The sequence below is a fragment of the Myxocyprinus asiaticus genome, chromosome 2 (assembly GCF_019703515.2).
Source record: "Myxocyprinus asiaticus isolate MX2 ecotype Aquarium Trade chromosome 2, UBuf_Myxa_2, whole genome shotgun sequence".
Classification (NCBI taxonomy): domain Eukaryota; kingdom Metazoa; phylum Chordata; class Actinopteri; order Cypriniformes; family Catostomidae; genus Myxocyprinus; species Myxocyprinus asiaticus.
The window spans coordinates 20418301-20427205 of NC_059345.1; the positions used below are offsets into that span (position 1 = coordinate 20418301).

Sequence of the window (8905 nt, forward strand, 5' to 3'; positions counted from 1 at the left end):
TACTTTTTTATTGGTCTCATCTGATATCATCAAAAGATAAGCTTGTCAAACAATTCTTATGGCACTTGCACAAACTTCCTCTGAGACAATTTCCCTGGTCCTGGACAGAGACTGGGTTTGCGCCAGTTTGCTTTGGTTTGCTGAGCTCCTGGACAGTGTTGACAGGACTTTTGACACTTTGACATACAAATAAGCCCATGGAGGCATGGAGGCACACACACACCTACAATCCCTGAATTCTTCTCATCCATACAAAAATACACTACAAATTTAAAATACATACACAACATGGATCAAAAAGCACACAACACACTTTCCTGTCACTGTTCTAATACACAACTATAAATACTGAAATGCAGGGGCCTGGAGCCTTTTCCCGCTGAGCTTCCACCGCGTGGGCAGCATGGGGAAGGTGGAGAGGAAGATTTAGGTTTGAGTTTTTGACCTGGTCAGAGACCATTCTCCCTTTCCTAGATCCCATACTCAGTCATTGTAAGGCACACCACACAGCTGTCCTAAGATCAGTGTGTAAAGGCAACTTCTGCTAACACAGGAAATAAACACCCTGGCTGTATGGGACTTCCTGCACAGTGTTATAAAGGATAATCACTCTTGGGTCAGACTGGTCAGTTTTTCGGAGATGCGGTTGAGTGAGGAAGTTGGACCGTGTGTGCTGGTGGTTTGAGATCAGAAGAGAGGGGTAAGGACAGGGTAGCGTGCGTGTTCTCGTCCCTGCTGGTCAGGGTGAGTTACAATTTAAATCTTTTTACACATATCTGGATTTTTTTGGTATTTGCTTGCAGACAAATTGTTTTTATTTTAGCATAATCAAGCATCTTGCTTTGAAAGGATATAAGATTTTATATCATTTTTTTATTATTCTTCTCAAATCACAAAGAATATAAAGCACATTGTGCTTGGTAATTTCTTCACTGTTCTTTAAATCTTTCTGCAGTTACTACTTTACTATAATTTTAAGATGCATTTACAAGATTATTTGTATTTTCAATACAAGATCATTTATAATATTTTGTATTTGTATTTTGTATGATTTGAAAAAAATGTAAAAGATGGCCTTGCGTCTGGTCATATCTTTTGGTTGTTGTTACTAACTAAACTAATGCAATAATCTGGGCATCACTTTTCTATTGTGTGTGACTTGTCACAGTAATGCAGAATGCTAGTGGTGTAGACTAGGAGTTGTAACAATGAAGCTGGTGTTGTTTGCAAAATAAAATTCTTTGTTTAAAATGTTTAAAGTAAAAATAACCATTAAACATAATGCATGTGGGTTAGAAGTTGTTTTTTTGATGGCAGGTACGAGTAGGGAGCTGGCCTCCCCAAACTGAGGAATCTTCTGAATCTTATTTTGTCATCTTTCCCAGTGTAGACAGGTAAAGTTCTTATGCTATTCACCATCCTTACTGATGTCTAGAAAGCTTCATAGGACTCTTCATAGGTAGACTACATTGTGACTTAATTTGCCTTAACGTGAACTACTGTAGTTTGCTTTAATAGTTTGCTTTAATTTGTAGTACTTTATATAATAACAAAAAAATCTTAAATAAAATAAATAAATGCAGATGGAGGAACAACACGCTGCAGCCGCCCATGTGATGGAGGTAGAAGGCTACATAAAAGAGTTCACCCGCCACTCCAACGATGTATTGCTGAACTTAAATGAACTGAGGCATCGGGACATTCTGACAGATGCCACGCTGCTAGTGGGCACCGCCAAGCTGCGTGCTCATTGCGCTGTGCTCATCGCTTGCAGGTTAGTCAACAGGGAGTGCCAGGATGTAGAGCCATTCACTTTCTCTCACCCTCCCTTGTTTCTTCTTCCCTGCCCCCCTCTACCCTTTTTCCTGTTTGTGCCAAGATTTGTCTTTGTTTGAAGACAGTTAGGTGGCTCCTTGTACAAATGAGCTCATGCATGTGTGGTCAACACCATCCTCTTTATATTCAGATTATATTCAGCCCTGTGGCACACAATCTTATGTTTGTCTTGCAAGAATATTGTATCAGAGTTGAAACACTTTTTTCTGTCTTCTCCTATTCATTTTTGTCAGAGATTGCAGCCTTTTAAAACTTTAAGAGATCTTCCATGGTTTCTATATTAAACAGTTTTTGTTTGTTTGTTTTTTGTTTTGTTTTTTACATATCAGAATCTTTGTTCCATTTTCTAACACATAAGTAAATATCTGCATACTTCCACAGTGGATTCTTCTACTCTCTCTTCTCTCGTCGTGTGGCCGGTGCTTGTGGCGAGCGAGGCTTTTCTCTTACCCTTCCAGAGGGGCTGGACGCGGGAAGCGTGTCACTGCTGCTGGACTTCATGTACACCTCCCGCCTCCCTCTCACGCCCCGTACTGTGTCTGGAGTGCTAACCTCCGCCACTTACCTGCAGATGGAGCATGTCGCAGACACCTGCCGAGCATTCATTCAGAACAGGTGAGAGTAGTTCTGAACAACAGAAATGCATGTATTTGAACTGTTCACATATATAGATGTATATAGAGTACACCTTGTAAGACTGACAGAGAGTGTATTTTTCTGTGAAGTGAGAGGGTCAATGTGAGTCCCTCCTTGATGGAGCCAGCTTCGAGAGCGCCCCTTGGTGGCAGGTCGCCACCTGTGCATCCCATGTTCTTCTCCTCCCCCTCCAGGCCTACAGCTGATGCAGAAGATCCAAGCCCAGACCGGGCCAGGTAAAAGGAGAGAGCAAGAGTGTATGTGTAGAGAAGGAGCTGAAATTAAGGGAAATGTATATGAATGTGTATGTGTGTGCATTTCCACTGTATTACATAAGGTCCATGTCAGGGTCAGGTAAAATTAAGTGTAATCAAAAAAGTCATCCTAACCTCCTACTGTATCTACAGGGTTCCAGGAGAGAGCTGTGCCTCCCTGGATCCAGACACTTGCCTAAAATTAGAAGAACCTGAGTCCTCTCCTTCAACTCCTTCCACCCCATTTCCAAACAGTCCTTGCCATTCCAGGGGCCACCCCAACTCACCTGCTGAGTCCAGCAGCTGCAGTCTATCTCCCCAACTAAAGGTGTGTTTGTATATATGTGAAAATATGTGTGCCTCCAGTGCTTAGACACAGTGTGACAAGTGATAGTCTTTGCAACATCAGAAATTTGCTCTCATGTTATATACACTGCAAACAATATTAACCTAAAAATGCGCTTCATGTGGTAACTTTTAAATTAACTGGTTTTAAGTCCAAAATATTATTTACATCACTGGATGAACCTGAATACATGAAGTTTCACCAACAAAACTAATTTTAAGTGTTGGATATGGCAGAAATAGCTCCTTAAAAGAATAGTTCACCCACAAATTTAAATTCTCTCATCATTTACTCACCCTCATGCCATACAAGATGTGTATGACTTTCTTTCTTCTGCTGAACACAAACTATTATTTTTAGAATATTTAATCTCTGTAGGTATACAATGCAAGTGAATGGTGACCAAAACGTTGAAGCTCCAAAAAGCACATAAAGGCAGCATAAAAGTTATCCATAAAACTCCAGTGGTTAAATCTATATCTTCTGAAGCGATCAAATTGATTGATTGATTGATAACTTTATTGATCCCCCTAGGGGTAAATTCACACATTACAGTAGCAACACAACCCATATCTTTAAAAATGGTTTTACCTCAGTTCTGTGTGAGAACAGCCAAAATGTAACTCCTATTTCACTACAAATTTTGATATCAGCAGTCTCCTTAGCGATCATGATTTCAAGCTCGATTACAGTTCCTAGCGCCATCTAGCAATCTGCACATGCGTCAAGCACTAGGAAGTGTAACTGAGATTGCAATAATCATGCCTAGAGACTGCAATGGCAAGATGTACAGTGAAAAAGGAATTACAGTTTGGACTGTTCTCACTCAAAATCGATTGGATCACTTCAGTAGACATGGATTAAAACACTGGAGACATATTGATTACTTTTATGCTGCCTTTACATGCTTTTTGAAGCTTCAAAATTTTGGTCACAATTCACCTGCATTGTAAGCACCTACAGAGCTGAAATATTCCTCTAAAAATCTTCGTTTGTGTTCTGCAGAAGAAAGAAAGTTATACACATCTGGGATGGCATGATGGTGAGTAAATGATGAGAAAATTTTCATATTTGGGTAAACTATCCCTTTAAGGTAAATGCAGGTTTCCACCTTTTACAGTGTAGCTTTCCATAAATATATACTTGTTCTGTTTGCTTTATGATAAATCTGCAATGTTTAACTGAGCCTTAATAAACTGCTGTTTATTCAATCTATTTTAATACCTTATCTTGACAGAAGAGATCTGAAGCTAAGCCTACTCCTGATCCAAAAGCCTGTAACTGGAAGAAGTACAAGTATATTGTCCTCAACCCTCTTTTTGCCACACCTATAAAGGAGGAGGGGCCTGAAGAGAAGCATCAAACACAAAGCCACTCCCCCTTTGTCAGTGATAGGATGGAAGCCTCATCCATGGCACCCAGTGATGTATGGACAGGGGAGGAGCCTAATAGGTGCGTTGATCAAAACAAGTTTGTATCAGATTTAGCAAAATTGTAGGTAAAAAATGCAATGCTGTGTATTGACAATCTCTTTTTTTCTTTAGGGAAAGCTTGTCTCATCAATATAACACATCGCAGTCAAAAATATCTTTTACTCCCCATCATGATATTGACCGCAATTTGCAACTCTTGACCCTGTCAATGACTGAGGACAAAGGTGAGTGAGGCATTGCTTACGTTTTCTATGAATACTGCAGACGTGCTTGCAAAAAATCCACAAATTGATCTAGATTTTTGAAAATGTTTCCATCCTTCTAATTTTTAAAAGGTCTCTGCAGTCCTTTTCTTTGTACACCACTATTGGAAATAGCCAATCAGAGGAGTCATTTGTTGGGCCAACATCCAATCAAGTTTGAGAATCTCTCTACACAGCTCAGTTACTCTGGAAATCCTGGCAACACAAAACCTTCCTGCACAGGTGAGGCAGTGTTTTATGAATCAATAGATAATGTTGATTGTGCAATGCCAGACCACACGTAACCTAGTTCTAACCTCTCTTTAATTCTTTTTTTCTCTCTTATCCTCTTGCTCTGTCTCTCTGTAGGAGACAAGCCTTACCGCTGTAATGTGTGTGGGGCACAGTTCAACCGGCCTGCTAATTTAAAGACCCATACCCGCATTCACTCTGGAGAGAAGCCCTACCGCTGTGATACCTGCGGAGCCAGATTTGTCCAGGTACACCTGCAATATGTTGCAAATACCATTCTAATTTTCAAACATTTCAACTTATATTCTTAAAATGTAACATGTTTCACAAATTGAATAAGTAATAAAGACTGTTCATCTGAGGTTGCACGTGGTAATTCTTTTGTTGTGTGTTGTAGGTAGCTCACTTGCGTGCTCATGTTCTGATCCACACCGGGGAAAAGCCGTACCCATGTAACACCTGTGGAACTCGTTTCCGCCACCTGCAGACGCTGAAGAGTCACCTGCGTATTCACACTGGAGAGAAGCCTTACAGCGTCAGTACATAAGCTAAGACTGAAAAAAATTATTTTGTGGTGAAGTAAATATAACAGAAAACATAAGTACTTTATACATTGAAGTTAAAGTGTGAACTTGAAAATATTAAGTAAATTCTACATTTGTACTTAATTCAAATATGTAAAAATGAATGCTCTAGCTTATAAGTAAATATTATTTATGACTGTTTGTTATTATCATGTACCAATCCTAAAGTAGAAAACCTTGTCATCTTTATTAGCAATTCTTTTTTCTCCCCAAATTGGAATGCCCAATTCCCAATGCGCTCTAAATCGTCATGGTGGCATAGTGACTCGCCTCAATTGGGGTGGCGGAGGAAGAATCTCAGTTGCCTCTGTGTCTGAGACCATCAATCCCTGCATCTTATCACATGGCTTGTTGAGCATGTTACTGCGGAGACATAGAGCGTGTGGAGGCTTCACCCTATTCTCTGCGGCATCCATGCACAACTCACCACGCACCCCACTGAGAGCGAACCACATGATAACGACCACGAGAGGGTTACCCCATGTGACTCTACCCTCCCTAGCAACCGGGCCAATTTGGTTGCTTAGGAGACCTAGCTGGAGTCACTCAGCATGCCCTGGATTAGAACTTGCAACTCCAGGTGTGGCAGTCAGCTTCTTTACTCGCTGAGCTACCCAGGCCCCCTTTATTAGCTAATTTGAGTAAATTTCACAGTTAAATAAAATAAGTAAATTTTACATAACTTTTGGAAGCTGGTGTTCCCAGCATGCACCGGGCTTGAGTAATTAATTAACTTGCATGGTTTCACTGTTTGCAAGTTGATTTACACAGTTTTTATTGTTGATTTCATTGTTATGTTTGGTAACTTTGTATTTTGTGAAGTCTGAAGCTCATTTTCTACTCAAAATTACCAGTTCATGTTAAAAAAAATACTGTCATGGTGTTTTGTGCACCAGTTGTTGAGGTCTGCATGTGCAACTCTGAATCTTACTTCTTTCGCCATTAAGGAAGATGATGTTTTCTAACAGACTTCATAACATGCATTAAAGGTCTTTGCTGAAGGCTTCTGTGTGTCATGTGATATAAGACTATGTATGTTAATAATGCATGGAAATTCTAGTACATTTTTAAAAGCTTGACTTAATTCAGTGCTACATTGCTTAAGTAAAATGTACAAACAAAGAGTGAGTAAAGCTTACTTCAAACAGATAATATTGGAAAGTAATCTTATACAAATTGTGCTTCTAATGATGGGCTATTTTCATTTAAGGAAGGTTGAAACATTTAACGATTGACAGTTGAACTGATCATGTTAAAATCTCACTCAGTGCTCTGATTGCTCTCTCTCTCTCTCTCACAGTGTGAGAAATGTCACCTGCATTTCCGTCATAAGAGCCAGCTGAGACTTCACCTAAGACAGAAACATGGAGCAATCACCAACACCAAGATACGTTACAAGGTTCTGGCTGACCCATACCAACCTGGGCCCACTCTACTACAAGCTTGCTGAAGGGCATGTTAATATGTGGGTAGCAGCTACTGTTTATGTTCATTCTTAAAATCAGCAGATAGTTCAAAATCTAAGCTGAGGATTGACAGATCTATAATACAGTATTGTAAAGCCTATTAAGATGTGGAGTGCTGCATTCGAGGAGCTTATGACAATTATATCACATAACACATGTAGGACCTTTAAGAATGCAATACTCCTGCACTAGATGTGCTGACTGTTACCTTCGTTATTTGTTAAAATATTATTATTTATTTTGCTTGGCTGAGAATTCTCTCTGTTTCTCATGTTAATTTTAATCATGTTTTGTGCTGTTGCAAAAAGTATTTTGTTGCTAGAAAAGATATTTCTGTCAAAAAGGAAATTTTGTTTAGCCAGTAAAATTGTGGCAGGTGAAAGAACGTAATTCTAACATTCAAAAGGGAATGTTAGGGCCATTGGGAAACTTTAACAATTATTTTCCATACATTTGTTCAGTTATGAAGTTAAAGATGGTTTGTGGTGGAGTGCGCAGCAGTTTAGTAATAGTTCAAGAGAGACATGAGAGCTAAATAAAGGTAAAATTAGCTAAGCATGGAATTCTGCAAGGATGTAGGAGAGATAACAAAGGTAATATAGATGAATAAAGAAAGTGTAATGAGGGAATTAAGTATGTTTGAGAAAGATGAGACAAAATGCTGTCATTTTTATATCTATTAATTTTTATTATTATTATTATTATTATTAACCTGTTCAGAGAGAGTGCTCTTTTTTATTTGTTCACGAATCTAGTCTGACATTTGTGCTATTATTCTGTTTCCTTTTTTATTTTTTAAATAGCAGAATAACCAGAATGGGGGCAAACTTAAATATAACCTGGTAGTTGCTTATTTACTGCCAGTTATTCAATATCTTAATGTACTAATTTAAAAGGCCTGGAGCCTATTTATTTTTTAAGTAATAATAAGAAAATCTCAGAGGATTAGCCTCTTAGTGTATCCTCAGCTGTCTTTTACTGATAGTTTTGTTTGAGAGATCACATTGTGATGTTTATGGTGTATGATAGTTTAGAGTCCAAGCAGGTTGAGGACTCTCACTAGCCAAACAAAGATACATGTAAAGAGTGATGATGAGGATAATAATATCAACAATATTGTGTGATGCTCTTTTGCTGGACAAAGACAAGACCTATTTTATATAAAGTTAAATTAATGTCTCTTATGCTGGATATGTATTCTTAGAGTGCACGTGTGGATGTGTCTGCTTTCTCATATCATGAAGTGTTTGTCAGAACCTCTTCTATAATCAAATCATCTGTGTGAGTGTCTCTCAAAAATAAAACTGTTTAAACCTAAAATGAGTCATTCAAGGCACTTTATACCTAAAAAGCTTCACTACAAGTACAGATCTCATTCAATGCCTGTCTGATTCTTGGAGCCCAGAAGAACAAAGAATTCACCTCTTAGCCCTTCCTTCCTCTGATTAGCTCACAATTTAGACCCCATGACTCACCCCAAAGTGTCTCACTTCTCTCCGGGTGGTGCTGTAAAAGGAACAATAGAGCAACTGGCACCTGTTTCCGGCCTTAGACAATAAACAGGCACACACACATACTACCTGTCCGTCCATATGTGTAGTTCTGAATAAAAGTTTCCTTCTTAGCCTTACCTACCCACTGTCTCTTATTTCAGCAATGATCAAACAATGATTACTCTTTCAGATCAGAGTAAAAGTTTCTCTTGTGCTGACACGTGTTTCCTCAGTCTGGTATTGAGGACTCTGTTGAGTCCTGCCCCTATTTGTGATCTCCTCCCAGGGGCAGATACGACATCTGTGGAGATCTTTGTATGTAGCTAAGAACCCATATGACTTTCTTCCTTCTGTAGAAGACAA

The 8905-nt window shown here is 39.0% G+C and overlaps 1 protein-coding gene across 2 annotated transcripts; it reads left to right on the forward strand.

Annotated features, from left to right (window-relative positions):
- Window positions 1-578: 578 nt before the first annotated feature.
- LOC127415466 (B-cell lymphoma 6 protein-like) lies at window positions 579-8369 on the forward strand. 2 transcript variants are annotated; one of them, XM_051654245.1, is made up of 12 exons: window positions 579-744; window positions 1318-1394; window positions 1584-1774; window positions 2218-2451; window positions 2562-2708; window positions 2880-3054; window positions 4313-4524; window positions 4617-4729; window positions 4841-4990; window positions 5117-5247; window positions 5397-5534; window positions 6884-8369. In XM_051654245.1, exons 3-12 carry the CDS (start codon window positions 1584-1586, stop codon window positions 7031-7033), a joined length of 1641 nt encoding a protein of 546 aa, XP_051510205.1. In that variant the 5' UTR covers window positions 579-744; window positions 1318-1394; the 3' UTR covers window positions 7034-8369. The 2 variants fall into 2 exon arrangements, with proteins under 2 accessions (XP_051510205.1, XP_051510197.1); XM_051654237.1 differs by having other exon boundaries at window positions 590-744; window positions 4310-4524.
- The last annotated feature ends 536 nt before the right edge of the window (window positions 8370-8905 follow it).